General features: G+C 43.0%; 1 protein-coding gene across 1 annotated transcript; it reads left to right on the top strand.

The window, feature by feature from the left end:
• Positions 1-330: 330 nt before the first annotated feature.
• On the top strand, positions 331-26,139 carry LOC311243805 (protein-serine O-palmitoleoyltransferase porcupine-like; the record flags this gene model as incomplete). The annotated part of the gene is made up of 15 exons (XM_084333157.1): positions 331-424; positions 3,953-4,090; positions 4,818-5,010; positions 6,979-7,022; positions 7,788-7,969; positions 9,115-9,245; positions 9,594-9,614; positions 13,471-13,485; positions 16,426-16,551; positions 18,634-18,734; positions 19,366-19,442; positions 20,345-20,408; positions 20,743-20,828; positions 24,383-24,493; positions 26,038-26,139. The coding sequence occupies exons 2-15, from the start codon at positions 3,955-3,957 to the stop codon at positions 26,137-26,139; spliced, it is 1,389 nt and encodes a 462-aa protein (XP_084189283.1). The 5' UTR covers positions 331-424; positions 3,953-3,954.
• Positions 26,140-27,943: the final 1,804 nt, after the last annotated feature.

The following is a 27,943-nucleotide window of genomic DNA, read 5'->3' as shown; positions in this document are numbered from 1 at the left end:
AGCAAACCGTTAACCCTTTCACTGCGACAATGCACATGACAGAAGGTTAACCATTTCACTGCCACACAATAGCAGTTTAACCCTTTCACTGCCACACTACAGAAGGTTAACCCTCTTTACTATCTAGTGTGATAGTAAAAGGGTTAACCGTGTGTCAGTGCGGCAGTGGAAGGGTTTAAGGATTGGCCCACGTGACCCAATCTAAGCAGAGCGACTGATTGGTTCATTATTTGCACTGTGGGCGGTGCCCCCATGAAAGTGTTGCTGATGATGATGCTGATGTGACAATAGAGGATATCCTCCAGACCGGAGCATCTGACCGATCAATGTGCATAATATTATAAACACAGACATATGAAGTACTGTGTGCAGTTCATGTGAGGGACGGATAATAACACACTTGACGGAACACCAAAGACAGAGGGTAAGAGAGCTATTTGTTTCCCCCTGAAAGTGCAAATAAAGTGTAGTGTCTCTGGCGTTCTGTTAGCTGGATGGATGGACGTGGGGGGTCGCGCTGCGCACCGGAGCCAGTTATTATAGTAACACCAAGTAGAATGATTACTAGTAGCTATAATGGTAAACCTTGTCAGATTCATGGTAAGTTAACTAGGACCAGTCAGTGCGTCGAAGCGGTGTGTGCACAGAGGAACCCCCGAGTAGACCGGGGTGGCTCGGGTGGACTGCATTGCGGAGAGAGCAGCATATACCTCGCAGAAGAATAGCAATATGTTCTCACTATACTGTGCAGAACATCAACATCCGATTGTTCTATTTGCCCCGCCTCAGACGTGTTTTAGCAGCCCATCCACGTCTCTTTAAGGTTTTAATTCTGATATGTGCCGCAGCAGCACGATCGACGAACGCATACAGTTCATTAACTGCATGCCGGAGGTGAGCTGTATAAATGGTCTTTTGTGTCAAGGACTGAACCCCATGGCCATGGGATAAGATTTAGTCCCAGCCTAGGGACCCCCATCTGAAAAGATTGTTGTTGATATTATGACTATACACGTCCAGAATTCCATAGTTGTCTGCTGTGCTATCTATAGTTGAGATATACCTGCTGTCATCAGAATAGTCACTGTTATATTCTCTCATTGGGCTTAACTTCTAGTGAATGAAATGTAGTTAAACTATTCACCATTTATCCGGGGACTTGATTGATTGATTGATTGATTGATTGATTGAAAACTTTATTTGCAGAATGGGTACAGTACATTACAGCTCAATACACACAATTGTTAAGGGGATGCAGACCAGAGAAAGACTTTCGTCTTGTTTACATCGGGGTCCCCCATTTTCAATTCATAATTCTATGGACCCCCATAGAACGCCCTCGAGGACCCCTGACCTCATGTTGAGAACCAATGGTATATATAGGCTAATACTGTACATAAACAAATTGAACCACTGCATCAGGGAACAGACGTGTGTAACACATGCTAACACAGACGTGTGTGCGTTTGCGTGCAAGATCAGAGGCAGGAAATAGGGTAAATACTTCAATTACTTTAATAATAATAATAATAAATTGGATTTAAAGAGAGAAGCGCCTTTCTCAGACTCAAGGACACTGTACAATGAGAGAGAAGCTATATAAAAGAAAGGGTAAAAAAATTAATATATGTGTTGTATAGTAACAAAGAAATATATATATATATAAGATAAAAAAAATAAGGAAGCAAGGTGCTGTCCAATTGTATGAAACGGTATCAAGAAAATTTACAAAAACAAAAACAACGGGATCTGTGGCTTAAAAGAAGAGTCAGGGGGGGGGCTACTTGGGAGCAGGGACGTGTTGCATGAAGGCAAGTGTGAACAGGTGTGTTCGTCCATTCTATATGAATGTTTCTCCCCTCTGTTCCCCCAGCGATGGGAGCCTTCAGCAGACAGGAGTTCTTCCAGGAACTCACTCTATATGAATGTTTCTCCCCTCTGTTCCCTCAGCGATGGGAGCCTTCAGCAGACAGGAGTTCTTCCAGGAACTCATTCTATATGAATGTTTCTCCCCTCTGTTCCCCCAGCGATGGGAGCCTTCAGCAGACAGGAGTTCTTCCAGGAACTCACTCTATATGAATGTTTCTCCCCTCTGTTCCCTCAGCGATGGGAGCCTTCAGCAGACAGGAGTTCTTCCAGGAACTCATTCTATATGAATGTTTCTCCCCTCTGTTCCCTCAGCGATGGGAGCGTTCAGCAGACAGGAGTTCTTCCAGGAACTCACTCTATATGAATGTTTCTCCCCTCTGTTCCCTCAGCGATGGGAGCTTTCAGCAGACAGGAGTTCTTCCAGGAACTCACTCTATATGAATGTTTCTCCCCTTTGTTGCCTCAGCGATGGGAGCCTTCAGCAGACAGGAGTTCTTCCAGGAACTCACTCTATATGAATGTTTCTCCCCTCTGTTCCCCCAGCGATGGGAGCCTTCAGCAGACAGGAGTTCTTCCAGGAACTCACTCTATATGAATGTTTCTCCCCTCTGTTCCCTCAGCGATGGGAGCCTTCAGCAGACAGGAGTTCTTCCAGGAACTCATTCTATATGAATGTTTCTCCCCTCTGTTCCCTCAGTGATGGGAGCGTTCAGCAGACAGGAGTTCTTCCAGGAACTCATTCTATATGAATGTTTCTCCCCTCTGTTCCCTCAGCGATGGGAGCCTTCAGCAGACAGGAGTTCTTCCAGGAACTCATTCTATATGAATGTTTCTCCCCTCTGTTCCCTCAGCGATGGGAGCGTTCAGCAGACAGGAGTTCTTCCAGGAACTCACTCTATATGAATGTTTCTCCCCTTTGTTGCCTCAGCGATGGGAGCCTTCAGCAGACAGGAGTTCTTCCAGGAACTCATTCTATATGAATGTTTCTCCCCTCTGTTCCCCCAGCGATGGGAGCCTTCAGCAGATAGGAGTTCTTCCAGGAACTCACTCTATATGAATGTTTCTCCCCTCTGTTCCCTCAGCGATGGGAGCGTTCAGCAGACAGGAGTTCTTCCAGGAACTCCCTCTATATGAATGTTTCTCCCCTCTGTTCCCCCAGCGATGGGAGCTTTCAGCAGACAGGAGTTCTTCCAGGAACTCATTCTATATGAATGTTTCTCCCCTCTGTTCCCTCAGCGATGGGAGCGTTCAGCAGACAGGAGTTCTTCCAGGAACTCCCTCTATATGAATGTTTCTCCCCTCTGTTCCCCCAGCGATGGGAGCCTTCAGCAGATAGGAGTTCTTCCAGGAACTCACTCTATATGAATGTTTCTCCCCTCTGTTCCCTCAGCGATGGGAGCGTTCAGCAGACAGGAGTTCTTCCAGGAACTCCCTCTATATGAATGTTTCTCCCCTCTGTTCCCCCAGCGATGGGAGCTTTCAGCAGACAGGAGTTCTTCCAGGAACTCACTCTATATGAATGTTTCTCCCCTCTGTTCCCTCAGCGATGGGAGCGTTCAGCAGACAGGAGTTCTTCCAGGAACTCCCTCTATATGAATGTTTCTCCCCTCTGTTCCCCCAGCGATGGGAGCCTTCAGCAGACAGGAGTTCTTCCAGGAACTCATTCTATATGAATGTTTCTCCCCTCTGTTCCCCCAGCAATGGGAGCCTTCAGCAGACAGGAGTTCTTCCAGGAACTCACTCTATATGAATGTTTCTCCCCTCTGTTCCCTCAGCGATGGGAGCTTTCAGCAGACAGGAGTTCTTCCAGGAACTCGCTCTATATGAATGTTTCTCCCCTCTGTTCCCTCAGTGATGGGAGCCTTCAGCAGACAGGAGTTCTTCCAGGAACTCATTCTATATGAATGTTTCTCCCCTCTGTTCCCCCAGCAATGGGAGCCTTCAGCAGACAGGAGTTCTTCCAGGAACTCACTCTATATGAATGTTTCTCCCCTCTGTTCCCTCAGCGATGGGAGCTTTCAACAGACAGGAGTTCTTCCAGGAACTCATTCTATATGAATGTTTCTCCCCTCTGTTCCCCCAGCGATGGGAGCCTTCAGCAGACAGGAGTTCTTCCAGGAACTCCCCCAGGGCTGCCTGCTGCCGACAGCTCAGCAGGGTGCGGAGCAGGTGTGGCAGCTGCTGGTGATCTGCCTCGTGTGCCGCCTCCTCTGGATGTTCGGTGAGTTGTTTCCGTGGTCGTGTGTCTAGGGATGCAATTCGGAGACAATTTTAATAATTTTTTTTATTTAAATCTTTGTATATACTTTTATTTTTGTTTTTTGTTATTTAATTTTAATAATAAATAACAATTCAGTACATTTATATCTATGTGTTAATTTGTTACATTTAGTTTCACTAAGTTAGGAAAGTAATGTTTTAAGTCAAGCCTGATGTTGCCTTGCACAAAATAATGATCCCAGTCTCTTCCACACAGTGAGGCACACAGTTTATTAATTGAACAATGGGTATCGGATCGGTACTCGGTATCGGCCGATACCCAAAGCCCAGGTATCGGTATCGGGACTGAAAAAGTCGGATCGGTGCATCCCTATATTCGTGTCCATCGTGTAGCCTTCCTCGCCACCTCTAATCGTGGGGAGGTGCAGGGGCGACAGTCGCTCGGGAGGTCAGAGAGCAGTCGTCTGGTAATCCGGAGGTTCCCAGTTCGATTCCCGCTCCTCCCAGGCAGCGTGTCAAAGTGTCCTTGAGCAAGACACTTAAACCCCTAACTGCTCCCAATGAGCAGGTTGTGCACCTTGCATGGTCACCTCCGCCGTCGAATGTGTGAGTGAACGGGTAAAATGTGAAATTGTAAAGCGCTTTTTTTTGGATAAAAGAGTTATATAAATGCACCATTTACCATTTGAATCGTCACTGTTTGTTTTGGATTGCTGTGGTTCTGCCAGGCCTGCCGTCCTTTGTGAAGCACCTGAGCACCGCGGTGGGCGGGGTCTACGCCCTCTACCTGTTCTTTGAGCTCCACATGATCTGGGTGGTTCTGCTCAGCCTGCTCTGCTACCTCATCCTCTTCCTCTGCCGACACTCCAGCATCCGAGGCACCTTCCTCTCCATCACAGTCCTCATCTACCTGCTGCTGGGGTATGTTTGCTTTGGTTTGGTTTGATTTGACAAAATGTAAATATGACGGTAGTAAAAAAAAACTAAGAAAAACAAGCGTATGAGATAGGGATGGGCATCGGTTTTAAAATATATTTAAAGGGGAACTATTTCTTTCACTATTTGGGCACTTTTACACAATTCCTGTGAGTCTATGGAACACCTCTGTAATTTTTTTTTATTATTCATTGTTTTGTATTTCTAATCAAGTCCTCAAAAACAGCATTTTTCTACTTCAAGATCTCGAGCCGTTTTGAGGCTGGGCTCCAACCACTGTGTGCAGCTCATCATGTACCTGATGCCACACAGCCACATTATCATGCAGCGGTGTCTCTCTGACATCACAAATCGCGCACATTTTCAAATGACTCAGTTCAGTGAGGGTGAATATTGTGAGAGGAGAATTGGAAGAATGCGCCAATATGAGAATTAGAGACATAGATCATATTAATATAAGTTCACATAGCTAGGAAACAATGCTAAACACTCAAAAAGGCCATTTATAAGATAGTTCCCCTTTAATATATTCGAATAGTCGTAATTTTTAGTTTTTTTTTAATAGTTTATGCACATATCGTTTTGTGTCAAAAAATATAATTATTCTTGTTTTTACCGGCACCTACACTGTGTAGTGTGTTGAGATGGGACCCTATTCACTGTTACCAAGAGCGCAACTTTAGTTTGAGAAGTGGGGGGGGGATGCGTGAATATTTTCCCTAAGCGGGTTGTACTTCCGCGTTCGGTTTGCGCGATTTGATTGGCCACTGACGTTTCTGGTCATGTGACGTGTGCGCCAATCGTGTGACGCCTAGTTCTGCCACCGGTTAAGCTTAGGCGCTCTTTCGAAGTTGGTTAAGGTTAGAGTTTGTCTTAGAGCAGGGCGATAGAACGCCAGCCCTGATTCCAAACTCTAACCTTAACCAACTTCGAAAGAGTCGCCTAAGCTTAACCAGTGATAAACTAGGCGTTAGGTAGTTTGCAGGCTGTTAGACCCGGAAATAGGCGCAGAACTAGGCGTCACACGATTGGCGCACATGTCACATGACCAGAAACGTCTTGTGGCCAATCAGATTGCGCAAACCGAACGCGGAAGTACAACCCGCTTAGGGAAAATCTTCACGCGGGGGGGACACATTATGGGATTGGAAATATGTGCGCGCAATAAATTATTTTTGTGAATGTGAAGAACGCATGCGTGTGAAGCTCAAATCATACCCACGATAATTTATTTTTGGGGGGAAAAAGTGAGAGGGACAAAAACAAGATTTTTTTGCTGAACGGCATGCTGGGTACAGACAGTCTGTTAACAGCTGGGAGAACAGAACAGAAAGATGAAGAAAGAGAGACCGGAGATGTTACATAGTAGCAACGTTTTGTATGTTTGCCATGTTGTTTCACTAAGTTCACACATTTCAAGCATCAGTGATGTAACATTCAGAATTAATGCCTTTGTTCCCGGAAATACGCTAGCCTGGTCCGCTAGCGTTAGCTGTTAGCAATGACAGTAGCCAGCTAGCTCTCTTGTTGGATTATATCACGTTCTATTAAGTAAAAAAAACAAAAACATATGTTAACATGGAAGCTCGATTTTCTATTCGTATTCGAATAGTTCCCAGTGACTATCGAATAGTAATTTTGTGAGTTTTGACCATCCCTAGTTTGTTTTAATTTGCCAAAATTAAAATACAGTAGTAAAAATAAAACAACAATAATAAGTCCCAAGACTTATTTCCATCCCTGATGTTCCATGAGAACCTGGTACGTTAGAACCTGGTACGTGACCCTGATATGTCGGTTACATCATCACTCTCCGTTGCTACAGTATCTGTTTGAAGTGAAAAAGCCTTTGATGAAAAACGGATCAAAGCCGAAGAGCTGCATTTTTCAAAAGAGTTCACGTGTGGTAAGAATTGTGTCAATCTCTGAAATTCTCATGACTTGTTTCATCAGAGAGCTTCACATGACGGACACCACCACCTGGCACAAGATGAGAGGTAGGCTGCGTGCAATCAACACAAACATCACTGTGTTCTGTAAGACCTCATTTACCTCATTTTGATATCTTATTTTATTTATCGTACTACTACTACTTATTGTTATTGGACACACACACACACCACACCCTGCACTGCACTTTACCATTGTTAGAAAACAGTTTTTGGTGTTTATTTATCAGCCTTCATCTGCCCCTCCGTGAAGTCTCCACGTTGTGTCTTAGTTGTTGATGTTAAGGCAATCTTCGGTGGAATTCTGTCCTCCCACGCACTGGCTGTCACACTGTCCCCCCCCCCCCCCCCCCCCGTTAATGCATCCGGAGAAATGATGTAACTGGAGTCGTCGTCTCTTTTCAAAAAGGATGTTTATTTCCATAAACATAGCATCTCGTACAAAATGAAAGTCTTTGATGGTATGAGAAACTAGATTAGTAGATTCTATCTCTGTCGATCACTTTCTGCGGCCTGTCCTGTTAGCCGAAGCCTGTCTGTTAGCCTGTAGCTATCTCTGTCTACCGCGTGGTCTTTTGCCCTCCCCCTCCAGCCCTTGGCTCAAAGTAGGTTATTGTCCTACTGTTATCTAATTGTTTTATTACCATTCTTATCACTTTAATGTATTTTTATCCTTTTGTTTAGTTTTTTGTGTATAAAGCACTTTGAACTGCAATCTGTATGAATGGTGCTATATAAATACAGTTATTATTATTATTATTACACTTATAATAAATTGTTTTTAAAAGCACTGTGGTTTGCGTTTTTATCCAGGTTCCCAGATGGTGGTTGCCATGAAAGCGATCTCCCTGGCCTTCGACTTGGACCGGGGCGTTGTGACCAGTGTGCCGTCGCCCATCGAGTTCATGGGATACATCTACTTCGTGGGGACGGTCATCTTTGGCCCCTGGACCAGCTTCAACAGCTACAAAGAGGCCCTGGAGGGTCGTAGGCTGGTGAGGCTCCTAGCATTACATTAGATTACATTAGATTAGATTTTGATGAATGAATTTGAGAAAATGCATATATCTGTTCAAGCACTGTTATCTGACGATGAACAAGAGGGTGATTAACATGACTGGTGTCACTGGTATAAACCAAAAGTTAATCAATTCAATGCATGTATGGATGATGTCCGAAACAGATTAAAACCTGATTAATAGTGAAACTGTATATCCCTCCAAGCCTCTCTGACACGTTATTTCGGGGGTCGCGCCTTGAAAACTTTGGGAACCACGTATTTATATAGTACACGATACCTAAGCACATACAGTACAGATATCCTCATAAGTATCTATTAATTCGTATCAATTAGATACTCTTTGGGCTTGTTTTTAATCTATTTATTCTGTAAGAGTTGAACTAATTATTTTCTCTAGCAAGATCTCATTCGATTATTCATTCCATTAAGCCTACTGCCAGCAGGCACATTTAAAGAAATATAATCTGATTGATTGGGGTAATGAGGGACTTAAAATTTGCCTATAGATTATGCATTTAACTTGTTGGCGAGGCTATTGAGCCGTACTGTATTGTACCCATTTTGCAATCTGTTAATAATCAATCATAATCAATCATCTGTTTCAATCAATGAATCAATCAATGCCGTTAGAAAATCAGGATTTCTGCGATCGACACCTGCTGTCTTTTCAGGTGAGGCGGCCGCGTGCAATTATCCTGAGTATCAAGTCTGGTTCGAATGAACAAGACTGAATCAGCATTCGAGGAACAGGGAAAGCCTGAATTCAAACATTGGGTTAATTGAATCTGGATAATGGGACTTTTGATCGACTTAGTTGAACCAGGTACGGGGAATAGGGCCCAGGTCGAACAGGTGGAAGCCAGGGTGTGCGCTGTCCTTGGTAATGTTTTTTGCTCTGTTGAGGCAGCGGGAGTTGGGCAATTTAAAACACATGTGAATAGACTGCATTTACAGTATATACTTTTATCCATAGCAAATGGTACATGGTGCATTTATATACAGTATCACTTTTATCTAAAGTGCTTTACAATTCTTTTCGTTCCTCACATTCACCCATTCACTCAGATGTCTTGGCTGCAGGGTACATATACGAATTTGCCTCTTTCTTCTTCTTCTCAGAGCTTTTCCTGGTTTTGGAAAGTGTCCCTCAGCTGGATCAAAAGCCAGATCTGCCTGGTGATCTCTAACTGTGTGGCCCCCTACCTCTTCCCGTACTTCATACCTATTTATGGAAACAAACTGCTGCGGGGGTGAGTAGATCCTAGGGGAATGCATGATTTCAGATTGCTTAAAGTAGTATTTTCCTCTATTGAAACAAGTGGTCTACATGTTAAAATAACTGATATAGAGTGTTTTGGACAGTTTGGATAAAGTGGGAACGGGATACCAGAACATTTATTTTGTGTTTGCTGCAGAACGGAGGGGCAGAGAGAGACCCATGTAACTGACCAAACACTCTTTATCGTAATGGCTGTCAGAATGTAGAGCTATTTAACACAAGCAATACCACGTACAGCACCTTTAAATTACAACATTTTCTGGTTCCTGTTTGACTTGGTTTGTTTATTGCTTTTCTCTTGTTCTCCTATTACTTGCAGCAAAAAGCGAAGGAAGATCAGGTAATGAACTGTCCTGTTTCGCTGTGATGTTACTATGTAAACAGAAGCCATGTTGCTATAGGGAGGTGTAGTCTGACGTCACTTTAGTTTCCCGCGCGGTCCACCCGTATAGGGATTTATCATTGGGAAAATGTATTATTGGTTATTGTAACAATTCTGCCTCATGAACATTGGCAAGCTTTCCATTTTTGCACAAAATTAGTTCCGTTCTATCACTAACATTATTGTTTAAACATTTCTGGTTGAAATACAATTATACGTAATTATTTTACGATTAATTGCGAATTGTTTCATGTTGAGCTATAGATTGTGGATGAATACACACAGAAAGGTACACCGTGCCAATGTTCATGCTTTATTTGTTTTAAACTAGACGATTTAGAAATGTGTCCAATTGGAAATGCATTGCAATCTCAAGCGAGGTGGACCGCGCAGGAAACAACAATGACGTAACCACTACACCTCCCTATTGTGTGAGCAGATAAATCACTGAAAACAACAAGAGGGCTGTAATTTAAATAACGTCTTCATTTCACTTGTAGTGATTATAAAATCAATTGATAAACATCATATCTAAACGAGGTCTTTACCAAACATAGGTTAAAAATAGCAAAATCGGGGGAGCTCCAGTAGCTCACCGCATATCTCGGCGCTATTTCTGCGTCGGGGGAAAACCGTGCTGCGTCACGGATCTGGTGGACTCCGAGTTCGATTCCCGGACCCGCCGTCATTTGCCAGAATGTCTTCCCCTGATCTATATCCCGTTTCACCCTGTATCTGTCGGTCATGCTTGACCAGAAAAGCAATAAACGCTAAAAAAAAAAGTTAAAAAAAAAGAAAAAAATAGCAAAATTACCATTAATTCTGACCAGTTAACCCATCCATGAGACTTTATGTTTCCATAGTAACAGAGTAGTGAAATAGGGTAATTATCCCCTGTGGTTGGTAACAAACCCGCACTCCTATGTAGAGCTGCAGGCTGCGAAACGGCTCTGCCCCAAATATCTTATAACTGTCACAATTTACTGACCCTCTGTGACCAAAATGAGTGCAGAGAAAACGTGGCAATAACTTTGACTTGAACATTTCCGAGTTATGCAGGGACATAGTTATAGTTATCGGAAAAGTAAACCTTTTTTTCTACGTAAGGAAACTGTACCTTTTTATGGCTGGGTCCGTCGTCATCCAGGTTGACCAAAGGGCTGCACAATACAATTGTAAATCATCATCAACCTTTATTTAATCTCGAAAATACAATTGAGGTCACCCTCATTTTCAATGTCGTCGAGACTTGACTAATAAATACAATACTAATGAAAATACAACACAAGATGCACAATTTACACAAACAGAAATAGTACTGCAAACAGTAATACACATATAACAATAAAATACTATATAAAATGCACAGTCAAAATAGAAACACGGAAGCGGCTAAGTGGCGCAGTGGGCAAGGCGCTCGCCACTAACGCAGGAGATGCTGGGTTCGAGCGTTGCTATCGGCTTGGCTGGTCGTTCATACTAACACAATTGGCAGTGTTAGGGGTGGGAAAGCCGGTGGGTGGGGATTGGACGTTGTGGACAGCGACTCCTACAGGTCGGTTGGTGCGCCTGTACAGCAGAATCAGGAAGTATCAGGGGCAGCGTGAGCCTCCCACGCGTTACTCCTCGCCACTGAGAGATTGCGCTGTTCAGGTGAAAAGATGCGACAGCTGCCTCCTCGTGTACCGGAGGGGACACGTGATGCAAGGCTTGGTCCTCACTGCAGCCGACCAGTGGGAGGCATAGTCTAGCAACGTTCGAGACAGGGGAGGGGAGAATTGAAGGGAGAATTGGCGAAGCGAAATTAAGGATGGGAGAAAAATAGAAAAACAAGGAGAATAAATAGAAACGGCTCAACCTGAATGAACAGATCTAATATGTAAAGGTGAACTGTTCCACACCTTGGGGACAGATCTAATCAAATCAAATCAAATTTATTTATAAGGCCCGACAACACACGTTAATGTCCCCATGGGCCGTACAGGTCTTCTTTAAATAAGTAAAGAAGAAAACATAACAATAAGTCAAGAACAGAACAAGAACACCATAAGGTCCAAACATTTTTAGATGAGTGCAAAAAATTAAAATAAAAAAAAAAAATTAAAGAATGCAAGCACTCCCAGACATACCCCACGCGAAGGTAAGGAAAAACTCACTAAAACCTAACAATAGGGAAAAAAGCTCCACAGGCAGTGTGGAGGAGAGAAACCTTAGAAGGGCCATTCAAGGGGGGATCTCCCTTCTTAGATGTCTAGTAGTGTTGCTGACTAACAGTTGGTAAGCATGCACTCAAGTGTGTAGTGAAACACAGATGAGTGCATGCAATAGCAACTGAACATTTTGAAAAATTAAAGATAAAGCAAATAGCGATAGCAACTGAACATTTTGAAAGATTAAAGATAGAGCTGATAGCGGATCTATTTGAGGCACAGGGGCGGCGCAAAGAGGGTCACGTCCTCCCCGTCTTAGTCACGGGACATTAAACACTCCGGTCATTGCTCAGGGACAGCCGGAGACAGGGAGATAGGGGGCGGCGCAGAGAGGGTCGCGAGCTCCCCGACATCATCGCGGGACGTCCGGCACTCCGGTCACCACTACGAGACCTCCGGAGACAGGGGGGCACGCAGAGGGGGTCGCAACCTCCCGGCCTTCATCACGGGATGTCCGACACTCCGGTCAGCACTCCAGGACAGCAAGTCATAGGGGGACAGGGAGACGGGACAGGCGTTAGACAGCTCATGTGATTGTAGTGGGCGGACATAGCAATAGATACAAGTGGTAAGCATATATGTGAATGGAGTAGATATATGAAGTAAGCATATTATGTGAATAGAATAGAAGTACTTAACCCAGCAATGAGATATAATATGTAAAGGTGAACTGTTCCACAGCTTGGGGGCAGATCTAATATGTAAAGGTAAACTGTTCCACAGCCACCCCAAATGCTGAATAGACGTCGTGAAGTGAAATGATTTAACCCCCAAGTAATTTCCGGTCTTATTTCTAAAATAGCCTAAAAAATAAGTTAAGATAAGATAATTTATTCAACGTGTTTTTTTCTTCTTTTTCTCTCTTTATCTGGGTTTTCAGAGTTAACAACAGACAGTTGAAAATAGGAAACAATATTTATATATATATATATATATATATATATATATATATATATATATATATATATATATATATATATATATATGAAGACAACATACAAAAGAAAATAAGAAGAAAAAGAAAATATATAATATATATATATATATAATATATTCATATAATATAAATTATATACATACATATATACACATACACGTAAAAAAAAAGGTGTATTGCAAATTAGTTTGCAATACTTTAAAGGTGCTATAGACAACATCGTCATGTAGAGTAATCATTTTAAGGGACAGTAAGACGAGTATAAGTGACATCGGTAGAGATGTTCGGTAGAGACGTTCGACAGGGGAAACCGCCGCCCAGCTCTCTGAGTAGGAGTGCGGAACACACCCCACCTTCTGTACGCTCCTTACAGTCTGCACGTCCTCCTTGTGTCGGTTTGTCCTTGTTCACTGCATGCTCTCCTGTGTCTGCCAGCCGCGACCTCTCACCTGTGACCTCTCACCTGCACGTCCTTACCCCCATCAAACATCCAAACACCTGTTCCCGGACACCTGCCTCCCCCCGTGAAACATTTACCACAACCGTTTCATCACCTAGAAACAGATTTGGTGAGATATGGATTATCAAAGACACATTTGTATCAATTCATTTTAACTAACTGAAACACTTCCGTAAACTTCTCTCTTCTATCAATTTGCTCCCGCAGAGGCTCGGTGGCAAGGTATGTGTGAAAGCCTATGATAAATAGTGTATAAAGTGTATGATATAGTGTATAAAGTGTATGATATTATAGTGTATAAAGTGTATGATATAGTGCAGGGGTGGCCAACCCGCGGCTCGCGAGCCGCAATGCGGCTCTTTGCCCGTCAATGTGCGGCTCTTCCATCCATAAATTTTTTTTAAAAAAATTCAATATATATTTTTTTTTTTTACTTTTTTTTTTTTTTTTTTTTTTATGTCACTCATTCCATAAGGACGTAGAATAAACATTTACAATTTTTTTTTAAATGGTCCATTTGCATGTTCTTGGTATCTGAATCTAGGGACATATATGGATCAGTGTCAGAAATAGTGTGTATGTTACTAGGCTTGAGTAAATTGTAATGAACCAAAGGAGAATATCAATTCTATTTAAATGTTTTATCTTTGACTGTAAATAACACCATGCTAAAATTGACCAGACCTGAAAAATCTAAACAAATGAATAAAGGGAAGATGATTAAACAGAATGTTTTGTAGATACAGTACTGAATTCTGCCATCTTTTTTATAATGTAAATTTCTCCACCATTTTTCATCATATTGCAACACCGTTTTTTGCAAGACGTTCACAGAAAGGTAGAGAAACTAACTGCGTTCTGTTTTATGGCAATAACGTTCAGGTTTGCAGGAGATAATCCCAAAAAATAAAAGTAAATCCAGAAGTCAGATGATTGACAGGGGCTGGTGTGAGCTGGGTAGGGTAGTTTTTCGAAATTTGAAAGCCCTGAGTCTCTTCCTTCAAAAGACTACACTCACTTTTGGCTGTGCCACTTCCTCCTGTCAATATGCGCCGGTTTCCGACTCAATGCCCTGAGATTTCTATAATCTTATATTTCACTAATAACAGTTAAAATAATTGGTAAACAAACGTAATGCTGAAAATATACACTTTTACTGTATATCTCGGGCTTAAGAGGTTAACCCTGTGAGGCCCAAATTAAAAAGAAATTAGCAACTTCTGGCTGGGACATACTATCAAATAGCATTGTGAGGCTGAACAACAGGACCAATTGACTATACATGTGCTTAAAGGGGAACTATCTTATAAATGGCTTTTTTCAGTGTTTACCATTGTTTCTTAGCTATGTGGACTTATATTAATAGGATATATGTCTCTAATTCTCATATTGGCGAATTCTTCCAATTCTCCTCTCACAATATTCACCCTCACTGAACTGAGTCATCTGAAAATGTGCATATCTGTGATGTCAGAGATTTCTCAGCTGCATAATAATATGGCAGTTGATGTGGCAGTTGGCACCAGGCCACACAGTGGTTGGAGCCCAGCCTCAAAACGGCTTAAGATCTTGAGGTAGAAAAATGCGGTTTTTAGTACTTGATTAGAAATACAAAACAATAAATTTTTTTTGAAAAAAACCTAGGTGTTCCATAGACTCACAGGAATTGTGTAAAAGTGCCCAAATAGTGAAAGAAATAGTAAAATAGTTCCCCTTTAATTTTTTTAAAATAAACATTATTTTTTTAAATGGCTAAAAGTGATTTTGTAATTTTGCAACCGTGGGTCTCACAGGGTACTTTTAACCCTGTGAGGCCCAAATAAAAAAGACATTAGCAACTTCAGAGGCCAGAGGGTGAGACCTATAAACACATGAAGGGTGCCGTGACTGAAAAAAAAGGTTGAGAAACGCTGGTATATGGTGTGGCTCTTTGTGGTACCACAGTCATTTTTGTGGCTCTTAGTCTCTGACTGGTTGGCCACCCCTGATATAGTGTATAAAGTGTATGATATAGTGTATAAAGTGTATGATATATAGTGTATAAAGTGTATGATATATAGTGTATGATATAGTGTATAAAGTGTATGATATAGTGTATAAAGTGTATGATATATAGTGTATAAAGTGTATGATATATAGTGTATGATATAGTGTATAAAGTGTATGATATAGTGTATAAAGTGTATGATATATAGTGTATAAAGTGTATGATATATAGTGTATGATATAGTGTATAAAGTGTATGATATAGTGTATAAAGTGTATGATATAGTGTATAAAGTGTATGATATATAGTGTATAAAGTGTATGATATAGTGTATAAAGTGTATGATATAGTGTATAAAGTGTATGATATATAGTGTATAAAGTGTATGATATATAGTGTATGATATAGTGTATAAAGTGTATGATATATAGTGTATGATATAGTGTATAAAGTGTATGATATAGTGTATAAAGTGTATGATATACTGTAGTGCAAGGGTTCTCAAACTTTTATACCACGACCCCATTTTATTTAGGAATTCTTTTGGCAACCCCACACTTAATGTATTGCGTCATTTCAAACGTGGAATTAAGGAATATCAAAATAAAAGCACACGTTGTTGAACTTGATCATGCATATTTATTAGAAAAATGTATTACAGCACTATGTTATCAATACACATGCATAAAACGAGGCATATTTAGCCAAAATATGTTGCCAGAACATTACTTGTTTACCTACCCACGGCCCCATTTTGGGTTGCGACCCGTAGTTTGAGAACCGCTGCTGTAGTGTATACAGTGTATGATATAGTGTATAAAGTGTTCCGGTTTAAATGATAATGATATAGTCTAGGTGTTTATGTAGGCCTGATGCCATGTGTAGCTGTAGACGTGGATGTTTGAATGTCTATTTATTAAGCCATTTATTATGACAAAAAGTCAGGATGGTTTGACAAGGGAGTTTAATGTGACTTAAGTAGAATTACTATGAACACAATCAGGGTAGATGAGGTGACGATACAGGAGCCCTTTAACCAGGGTGGTTAAAGGGTGGTAGTGTTGTTTCACTTTGATATGTATATAAAGACATAATGATTCAGTGTTTGCCAGTTCTTCCTGGCAAGAAACAACTCCCACTCATCTCATGTTTCACTCCATCTGTACCTTCTTCAGGTGGCTGCTGGCTTACGAGAACTCGGTCTCCTTCCACTTCAGCAATTACTTCGTTGGCTACCTGAGTGAGACCACCAGCACGCTGGCCGGAGCCGGCTTCACCGAGGAGAAGGACCATCTCAAATGGTCAGCATTAAACACGGCACCTCTTAACCCGTTCACTGCCACACTACATAATGTTAACCCTTTCACTGCCACACTACCAAAGGGTTAACCCTTCCACTGCCACACTACAGAAGGTTAACCCTTTCACTGCCACGCGACAAAGGGTTAACCCTTTTCACAACCACACTACTACAGAAGGTTAACCGGCTTTCACTACCACACTACAGACGGTTAACCCTTTCACTAAGTGGTAAGATTGGTTTGTTTTGCTGTCGATTTCTCTTCAGATTTGTAATCCCTCCCCTCGGTCGATTTGATCGGCCCGGCGACAAGAAGGTGACACATTGACGTCGGTGCGCTCCGCGGCTAAAACGTTTAAACTTTTTCAACTGAGAGTGCCAGAAAAAGCGTTGCTTAAAAAATGCGAGGCGAGGGGAGCTCCAGTAGCTCACCACGTACTGCGAGTGCTATTTCAGCGCCGTGGACAACCGCGCCCGCGCGGATCTGGGGCTGAGCGCGTTCGAATCCCGGACGGCAGCCGTGCCTTTCCCAGAGTGTCTACCCCCCCATCTGAACCCTTTCAGCCTGCTTCTGTCGGTCGAACTTGACCAAGTATGAATGAGAAGAAAAAGCGATAAACGCTAAAAGAACCAGGTGACTGGTCAAAGTTTAAAAAAAAAATTAAAATGCGAGGCGCGTAGTTCGGAGGAGAAGCGCGCTTGTCGCGACAAAACCGTTGAAAGCAATAGGAGAATGGTGCAGGTGCGTTCAAAAAGGTGTCCAATGTGATCACAGCTTAATACTGGGGCTGGAGGCCCTCGTGGTACTTTAAGGCACTGTCACTTCCCACTGTCGGCCAAGTGCCCTTTTAAATGACATACATTAAGACATAGTCCAGTCTGTGAAGTCTAAATTGTAATTAGGGATGCACCGATATGAACATTTTGGCCGATAACGATAATCGATATTAACACTTCAGTTATGGCCAATAACCAATATTACTGATGTCGAATTTGTATTGTTTAAATATCAATGATAATCAAATATTATGCTACTATTTTTGTACATCTATGACCAGCACCTCTCCGTGGCTGGTGTAAAAAAAAAAAACGTCCGGTGTATTGGGTATGTTAGCAAAAACATTGTTGGTAAGGCCAAACCACTCTGGTTTCACTCTGGCATGTTTGTACATTGCTGCACTAGATGGTGATATGTTCCGTACCACATCAGACACAATGTCCACAATACGGTCATGACGAGCGATGTACAGGTGTTTGTATGCATTACATCTGTTTGTTATGTGTGCAATGGATTCTAGGTGTTGTGAATCCTGATGGTTTAAAGTAAACAGAATGGACTGTGAGTTTGAGGATACCAAGTGGACAGATTGTATTGAGTGGGTAATACCTGCAGTCTTGCTTTGATGATAATTTTAAAACATCCTCACCAACAGCGGCGTACTTATACACTGAGTGTGAGACTGAGTGTGAGACTGAGTGTGAGACTGAGTGGTCAGCAAACTCCAAACAAGCTAGCTTTCCCTGTAGTCTGAGTCCACACCAGTGCTGCCTGATCTCAGACTGCTTCATGCTAAGCAGAACCCTCCTTGCAGAGTCTCTGTGCAGTTCGACAGTCTCTTCCTGCGGTGTTGTGATGTTGGCCTTCACAACCACACAGGGGTCTGTGATAAGTTCATCAGAGACAGGGACTTCAGTCTGTGTGTTGGTGGGTCTTGTCCATTTCAGCTGAACTCCAGTCTGGTTGCAGAGGTCATTGAGATCTGGCCAGTCAGACCAGACCCCGAAGCCCTTGGCCCGAGAGTCCAGTTTCCCAGAGTCCCACACACACACACACACATTGGCAGCTAGACAGAGAAATAATCATCAGTTGTTCCTCGACCCAGTTTTGTTCATCAGATCAATGCAATCAATAAAGAAAAGCACTATCACCAGCCGATATATGTTTGCCCAGTTTTGCTCATCGGGCCGATACCGATATATGAAGAAATCACCGCCATCGGTCGATACCAATATGGCCACCGATATATCGAGCGTCCCTAATTGTAACGGCCCCCATTAACTTGGCTGTTTTTCTGTTTCCCAGGGATATGACTGTGGCCAAGCCACTGGATGTAGAGTTCCCCAGGTCTATGGTGGAGGTGGCAACCTCATGGAATCTGCCCATGTCTCGCTTTCTCCACACATGTGAGTTGTAAAGTTACCCATATATTATTATTACCAACCTTTGGGCTTTTGTCTCCCATGTTTAACCCTTGCACTACCACACTACAGAAGGTTAACCTTTCACTACCACACTACAGAAGGTTAACCCTTTCACCACCACACTACAGAAGGTTAACCTTTCACTACCACACTACAGAAGGTTAACCTTTCACTACCACACTACAGAAGGTTAACCCTTTCACTACCACACTACAGAAGGTTAACCTTTCACTACCACACTACAGAAGGTTGACGCTTTCACTACCACACTACAGACGGTTAATGCTTTCACTAACACACTACAAAAGGTTAACGCTTTCACTACCACACTACAGACGGTTAACCTTTCACTACCACACTACAGACGGTTAACCCTTTCACCACCACACTACAGAAGGTTAACGCTTTCACTACCACACTACAGAAGGTTAACCTTTCACTACCACACTACAGAAGGTTACCACTACCACACTACAAAGGTTAACACTTTCACTACCACACTACAGAAGGTTAACCCTTTCACTACCACACTACAGAAGGTTAAGGGAATGATAGTGACTCTGTTTAAACCAAGACACACTAAAGCAAACTGTGATTCTCTCTTGTTTCCCAGATGTTTTTACGAGTGCTCTCAAGTTTGGAACCTTTTCTGCTATCCTGGTGACGTACTCAGCCAGCGCCCTTCTGCATGTGAGTACTAGCTGTCTCAGACTAAAACCGCTCTGTATTTGTGTGTGTATTATGTATTCAGCTCCTCTGTATTCATGTGTGTGTGTGTGTCTGTGTCCAGCTCGATCTTGCTTAAAATATGTGAATAAAGTACTAATCGACCACAGGAAAAAGGTACATATTGTACATTATGTTATAACCATCAGAACCCGGGATGCTTGCATTGGGAGGCAAGTGCCTTTACCTCAAGACTACAGAGACACACTTTTCTGATAGCCTCACCCCAACCCTCACCCCAACCCTAATGCTAACCTTAACCATACTGTTTACCTGTTTACCTTAAACTAAACATAACCTTAATCCTAATTTTATATCTTAACTATAACCGTTAAAACAAACCATCATCATAGTATTGCTGTGTTTGTATCAGGGTGTCTTAGTCTAGTGGTGAGCGCACTCACACGCCACCACACTCATTGTTGGTTCGACTCCCGGTCGTGGTGTTTGTTTTGGACTTTCACCGATACGAAATGTAAATATATGACTTATACACGATACATGTATATTATATTACATATCGTGACGAGCCTGGTGGCGTTCAGGCTCGACATGGTCCAAAACAAACTAATTAAATGTCCACACAAGCACAGTTTCAATAAATAAACTCCCTAATTGACTCTCCTCCGCCCGTGGCAGTAGTATCTCCCTTCCTCCACATGGGACGGGGGATGATATCTGCCACAATATATATTATATATACTGTATATTACTTATGGCTATAACATAACGTACATTATGTACCTTTTCTTCCCGTGGTTAGTAGGCCTACTTTCCGAATTGTACTTTATCTACGTTTTCTGATGAGACCGTGTTGCTGTGTTGGTTGGTGGATTTTCCTCATCGCTGTGTCCTGTTGTCGCCAGGGTCTAAGCTTCCATCTGGGTGCCGTGCTGCTATCGCTGGGCTTCATCACGTACGTCGAGCACGGTAAGCGTCTGTGTGTTTGGACCGCTGTTAAAACCTGTCCATTCAGAGAGAAGGTGTGATCACTAAATACACTTAATACTTTTCTGCTCACTGCAGTGGTTTTAAGAGCATTTGACTTGTATGGGTGTTGTTAACCCTTTCACTGCCACACGGCAGAAGGTTAACCCTTCACTATCACACAACCAACGGCCTGTTGTGTGGCAGTGAAAGGGTTAACCCTTTGTGTATTGTCGCAGTGAAAGGGTTAACTGTTTTGGTAGTGCGGCAGTGAAAGGGTTAAAGGAAGTATTCTTCTGATTGTATTTTAATACTATTCTCTAATCTTATGTTTCAGTGCTGAGGAAGAGGCTTGCAGCTTTGTTTAACGCATGTATACTGGCAAAGAAATGTCCGCCGAACTGCACTCACCATCACAAAAAGGTACGTTCCTTTATAATAAACACTGGTTTCCTCTTTTTCCTTTATTATAAACACTGGTTTGGTTTCCTCTTTTTCCTTTATTATAATCACTGTTTTCCTCTTTTCCCTTAATTACAAACACTGGTTTCCTCTTTTTCCTTTATTATAATCACTGTTTTCCTCTTTTCCCTTAATTATAAACACTGTTTTCCTCTTTTTCCTTTATTATAAACACTGTTTTCCTCTTTTCCCTTAATTATAAACACTGTTTTCCTCTTTTTCCTTTATTATAAACACTGTTTTCCTCTTTTTCCTTTATTATAAACACTGGTTTCCTCTTTTTCCTTTATTACAAACACTGGTTTCCTCTTTTCCCTTAATTACAAACACTGGTTTCCTCTTTTTCCTTTATTATAATCACTGTTTTCCTCTTTTCCCTTAATTATAAACACTGTTTTCCTCTTTTTCCTTTATTATAAACACTGTTTTCCTCTTTTCCCTTTATTATAAACACTGTTTTCCTCTTTTTCCTTTATTATAAACACTGTTTTCCTCTTTTCCCTTTATTATAAACACTGTTTTCCTCTTTTTCCTTTATTATAAACACTGTTTTCCTCTTTTTCCTTTATTATAAACACTGGTTTCCTCTTTTTCCTTTATTACAAACACTGGTTTCCTCTTTTCCCTTAATTATAAACACTGTTTTCCTCTTTTTCCTTACTGGTTTCCTCTTTTTCCTTTATTATAAACACTGGTTTCCTCTTTTTCCTTTATTAAAAAACTGGTTTCCTCTTTTTCCTTTATTATAAACACTGGTTTCCTCTTTTTCCTTATAAGACTTTGTATTGCTCTTTAATGCCTCCTCAGTTAGCCTGAAGACCAACACTTCACAAAAATGCACTGACCTTATCATGTATCACAGATGTATGTTTCATAGATGTATGCAGGCTATGAATAATGAGTTGGGAATAAATCCATAGGGTAATGTTTAGGTCCAGAGATTAAAGGTGCCTTGCAACCTAGATGCAATCGGTTTAGATCTCCGGATGCGCGGGGTTATGAATCTCCCCACAGGTTAAAGTGCGGAATCTTGAAAAATCCATTTGATCTTTTATTCACTTTTATTCTCGCTGGCCTCTGAAGTACCGCTGTGGAATAATAGGTTGTCAATACAACACGGGTGCATTGTTTATTCGTGGCATGCGACAGTGCTTTCTGTCAAGTTGATACTAGATACAAGTGCTTGGAACTTGGAACTATCATATGCCAGAAATAATCAATGCACCTTTGTTGTACTGACAGGTAGCTGCAGTCTACAGCCTTACTCAATAGGCAACCGAGAATAAAGGTCTGCCCCTGAAAAGCAGGTCATGGGCGGTGTGCCCATAGCCCAGTGGTTCCAACATGGGTTTAATTATTTCATTTCACTATTATTTCACTCACTAGATCTAAAACCTGCAGTGTGGGTAGTTATGAAACGCTGGACTAAATCATATTTATAAACAACAGAAATCTCCCCAGATGGGTCGTCCCTGGAGCAAGATCTTATCACATGAGGTCTGTGGCTTCATGCAATTAAATCCTTTTACATGAAAATGGACATTAAAACCTTCAGATTCAGTTTTATTGTTGCATCTTGTCACATTCACAGACAAAAAGAGCTAAATTCTTGGGTCTCGCCCCCTCGACCTACAGCAGTCAATAAAATACACAATAGAATACATACGAAAGAAACACAATAAAAACCAGCATAATAGTGATTTAAGAAAAAGTGACAGTGCTGAGAGGTGATATAAAAGTGCAACAGTAGAATAAAATGTATGTACGTACTTAAAAATACATAAAAACACAGGGTAAAATCATAATTGTTAGATATTGTTCATGAGTCTGATGGTAGAATGAGTCCTTGAGCCTGCTGGACCTGGCTCTGAGGCTGCTGGACCTGGCTCTGAGGCGGCTGGACCTGGCTCTGAGGCTGCTGGACCTGGACCTGGCTCTGAGGCTGCAGGACCTGGTTCTGAGGCGGCTGGACCTGGCTCTGAGGCTGCTGGACCTGGCTCTGAGGCGGCTGGACCTGGCTCTGAGGCGGCTGGACCTGGCTCTGAGGCTCCTGGACCTGGCTCTGAGGCGGCTGGACCTGGCTCTGAGCCTGCTGGACCTGGACCTGGCTCTGAGGCGGCTGGACCTGGCTCTGAGGCTGCTGGACCTGGACCTGGCTCTGAGCCTGCTGGACCTGGCTCTGAGGCTGCTGGACCTGGCTCTGAGGCTCCTGGACCTGGACCTGAGGCTGCTGGACCTGGCTCTGAGCCTGCTGGACCTGGCTCTGAGGCGGCTGGACCTGGACCTGGCTCTGAGGCTCCTGGACCTGGCTCTGAGGCGGCTGGACCTGGCTCTGAGGCTGCTGGACCTGGCTCTGAGGCTCCTGGACCTGGCTCTGAGGCGGCTGGACCTGGCTCTGAGTCTGCTGGACCTGGCTCTGAGCCTGCTGGACCTGGCTCTGAGGCTGCTGGACCTGGCTCTGAGGCTGCTGGACCTGGCTCTGAGGCTGCTGGACCTGGCTCTGAGGCTGCTGGACCTGGCTCTGAGGCGGCTGGACCTGGCTCTGAGGCGGCTGGACCTGGCTCTGAGGCTCCTGGACCTGGCTCTGAGGCGGCTGGACCTGGCTCTGAGCCTGCTGGACCTGGACCTGGCTCTGAGGCGGCTGGACCTGGCTCTGAGGCTGCTGGACCTGGACCTGGCTCTGAGCCTGCTGGACCTGGCTCTGAGGCTGCTGGACCTGGCTCTGAGGCTCCTGGACCTGGACCTGAGGCTGCTGGACCTGGCTCTGAGCCTGCTGGACCTGGCTCTGAGGCGGCTGGACCTGGACCTGGCTCTGAGGCTCCTGGACCTGGCTCTGAGGCGGCTGGACCTGGCTCTGAGGCTGCTGGACCTGGCTCTGAGGCTCCTGGACCTGGCTCTGAGGCGGCTGGACCTGGCTCTGAGTCTGCTGGACCTGGCTCTGAGCCTGCTGGACCTGGCTCTGAGGCTGCTGGACCTGGCTCTGAGGCTGCTGGACCTGGCTCTGAGCCTGCTGGACCTGGCTCTGAGGCTGCTGGACCTGGCTCTGAGGCTGCTGGACCTGGCTCTGAGGCTGCTGGACCTGGCTCTGAGCCTGCTGGACCTGGCTCTGAGGCTGCTGGACCTGGCTCTGAGGCTGCTGGACCTGGCTCTGAGGCTGCTGTAACGCCTCCCGGAAGGCAGCAGTTGAAACAAGCTGTTGTTGGGGTGGCTGGGGTCTTTTATGATCCTCCAGGCCTTGCTGATGCACCGGTTGTTGTAGATGTGCTGTATGCAGGGCAGCTCACAGCCGCAGATTTTCAGAGCTGTCTTAACAACTCTCTGTATTGCTCTGCGGCTGTGAGAGCAGTGCAGTTCCTGTACCAAGCTGTGACGCAGCCGGTAAGGACCCTGTAGAATTCAGACTAGTGAACGAAGAATATCATTTGTAGTTTTCATTCCCTGTCTGATTGTCCCTGGTATTAAAAAAACAGGACATACATCAACATAAAACAACTTCCCTTCCCTTCCCCCTACAGGCTCTGTGGGTGTTAATGATTAACGGAGCATTCAGCGCCTTGGCGATCCTCCACCTCACATACCTCGGCTCCGTGTTCAGCTCCAGTGTGGACTATCTGGATGACGATGGGGTACGTTCGCGACACACGTCTGTAGGACCGTATCGAGGGCTTGCAGCCAAAGGGGCACGAGTGCCACGTTGGGCACTTATATCAAAACGAAAGCTCCCAGTGAGATCGCTCCAGTGCCAAAAGGACACGACTGAAACGATGAGGTTGTAATTAAAAGAAAACATAAGGCGTAACAGTAAGTGACAATAATGAAGGAGTTTACGCCCCTTTATAATAATGATTAGATTAGATTCAGATTTATTGTCATCATACAGCACAAGTACAGTACAAGAAAAATTACTTTGGCATCCAACCAGAGTACAAATGTAACAGTAAAGTGCAATAGTAATATACAATGTACAGGTGACTAAACTGGGTATAAAATATATAGATTAGTACTACTGAGTGTACAGAAACAAGCATTTTTATCATAAAGTATTTTGTTGTGACAAATAATAAACAAACTTGAAACTTGTATGTACAGTTGTAGTATTAATATGTACAGTGGTACATGTATAAAGACAATATAGTAGCAGTCACACTGGCCAGCAGCATAACTAGTAAGAGGAGGTAAAGGATATGTACAGATATATATATAGTATCTACAGATATGTAAAAGGATTACATGCAGGTACAGACAGATGTGGGTAGATATATATATATACAGTAAGAATAAATATATATATATATTAGGGCTGTCAAAATGAATGCTTTAACTTTGGAGATTAATTTAAATGATTTAAAGCATTAAAATAAATTAATCTAGATTAATCTATGGAGTGAAAAATCTTCAATCTTAAGACATAAGAAAGTGGTCTAGCTGAGTCAATGTTGATGGTTTTGTTGAACATTTGTATTTCACAGGAGAGAAACTATTCAAAGAAAGCTATTAAAATAGTCTTTGAATCTAAATATACTTTCTTTGTGTTGAGTCTACATTAATTCCATGATTTTACTCAAGTAAATATCTGTTACAAGCTTCGGTCTTAAGTAGAAAAATGCTATTTTTTTATCTAGATTAATTACAGAAAATTGCGAGATTAATTAGTAAAAAAAATAATGTAATCTATTGACAGCACTAATATATATATATATATGGTATATATAGCATTATTGTACATGCTATCATACAGAGTTATATGGTGTCTGGTGATGTCTATGGGTTCCAGACTGCAAAGGATTTTAAGTGACAATTTTATTTATGGATTGTTAGTTTGGGTAGATAATAGATATATATATATTATATACAGTAAGCAGGGTTTTGGTCACGGCCAAAAGGGTGCAAGGCGAGCACACGCCCTTTTTGCTTGCACCAAACATTTGTTTGAACTCTCCTGTAACATCTGATATACTGTACAGTAACGCCCTGATGCCCCTTTGGCTCAGAGCCCTCTGTATGTTACTATATTTACTGCATGTCAGTCACATGCTTACATGGGACATGTTAGGGTATAGGATAGGATGTAGCATAGGATATATTTAGATACAGTAAAGAAGAGTACCATGACCAAGCTTGGGCACGTAAAATACATTCTAACCCCCCCCCCCCCCCCTTTTTTTTACAGGATGACGTGACCCATCACGCCGTTCAGAAGTGGTCAGAGCTGAGCTGGACGAGCCACTGGCTCACGTTCGGGGGCTGGGTTCTCTACCGCCTCATTCTCTAGGTACGATAAGAGAGAGAGAGAGAGAGAGAGAGAGAGAGAGAGAGAGAGAAAGAGAAAGAGAACGGGATAGAGAGAGAGGGGGGTAGAAAGAGAGAGAGAAAGGTAAAGAGAGATAGGGATAGAAAGAGAGAGAAATAGAAAGGGATAGAAAGAGAGAGAAATAGAAAGGGATAGAAAGAGATAGAGAGAAAGGGATAGAAAGAGAGAGAGGGGGGGGGTAGAAAGAGAGAGATTGATTGACATTTTTATTAACAGATTGCAGAATGGGTACAATACAGTACGGCTCAATACAAACAATTGTTAAGGGGATGCAGACCAGAGAAAGACTTTCGTCTTGTTTACATCAGGGTCCCCCATTTTCAATTCATCATAAGGGATAGAGAGGGATAGAAAGAGAGAGAGAGAAATAGAAAGAGAGAGAAAGGGATAGAAAGAGAGAAATAGAAAGGGATAGAAAGAGAGAGAACGGGATAGAAAGAGAGAGAGAGAAAGAGAAAGGGATAGAAGAAGAGAGAACGGGATAGAAAGAAAGAGAAAGAGAGAGGGGGATAGAAAGAGGGAGAGAAAGGGATAGAAAGAGAGAGCTGGGAGAGAGAGAGAGAGAGAGAGAGAGAGACCGAACAAGAGTGAAGATAGCAATAATGAGAGGTAGGGCTGGCTCTTGCACTGTGACCTTATCATGCACTGGACCGAGGAGAACAGAATCAACCCTGTATACAGACAGGGGGCTGCTGCCCATCGACTGGATGCTCTACCTACTGTAGATATTTTACTGTAACAGGAGGCTGCTGCCCATTGACTGGATGCTCTGCCTACTGTAGATATTTTACTGTAACAGGAGGCTGCTGCCTATTGACTGGATGCTCTGCCTACTGTAGATATTTTACTGTAACAGGAGGCTGCTGCCTATTGACTGGATGCTCTGCCTACTGTAGATATTTTACTGTAACAGGAGGCTGCTGCCCATTGACTGGATGCTCTGCCTACTGTAGATATTTTACTGTAACAGGAGGCTGCTGCCCATCGACTGGATGCTCTGCCTACTGTAGATATTTTACTGTAACAGGAGGCTGCTGCCTATTGACTGGATGCTCTACCTACTGTAGATATTTTACTGTAACCTACTGGTGGACTATTTTTGATACACAGCGAATAATACCCCCCCAACTCCAGCCTCCCCTTCCCCCGGTGTCAATGTCCTTAGATCTGAGCCGCGGTCGTCACGGTGACCCTCGTGTGTCGGGGGGGGGGGGGGGGGGGGGGGGGGGGTGACACCCGCTACAGATGTCTCTCTGCGAGTCGCAATCAATACCTATATCGGCACGGCGACAGTCAGACACTCCTTCCTGTGTAAACAGCTCCTGGAACAACAACCGTAATCTCCAGGCTTCAGAATCAACGTTTTGTTGGAAGATTTCCCTTCAGCCTCAAGTGTTTTACAATAGTTTGTTTTAGGTTGTAATGAAAACTGGCTTCGTCTGAGGAAGCGGGAGAGCGTACTTCGTGGTGGAAAGAGCACAGGAAATGGATAGAAGAGAACTATAATGTGCTATTATAGGGAGGTGTAGTCTGAGAGGACACTTTAGTTTCCCGCGAGGTCCACCGGTATAGGGATTTATCATTGGGAAAATGTATTATCGGCTATTGTAATAATTCTGCCTCATGAACATTGGCAAGCTTTCCATTTTTGCACAAAATGAGTTCCCTTCTATCACTAACATTATTGTTTAAGCATTTTTGGTTGAAATACAGTTAGTTATAAGGTTGTTTAATTTGTCGCTAAAAAAGAACTACACTCACCAGT

This window comes from Notolepis coatsorum (assembly GCF_963971535.1).
Source record: "Notolepis coatsorum genome assembly, chromosome: 17".
Taxonomy (NCBI): Eukaryota; Metazoa; Chordata; class Actinopteri; order Aulopiformes; family Paralepididae; genus Notolepis; species Notolepis coatsorum.
Note: the sequence above shows the minus strand (reverse complement) of the source record. Positions and strands in the feature narration are given on the sequence as shown.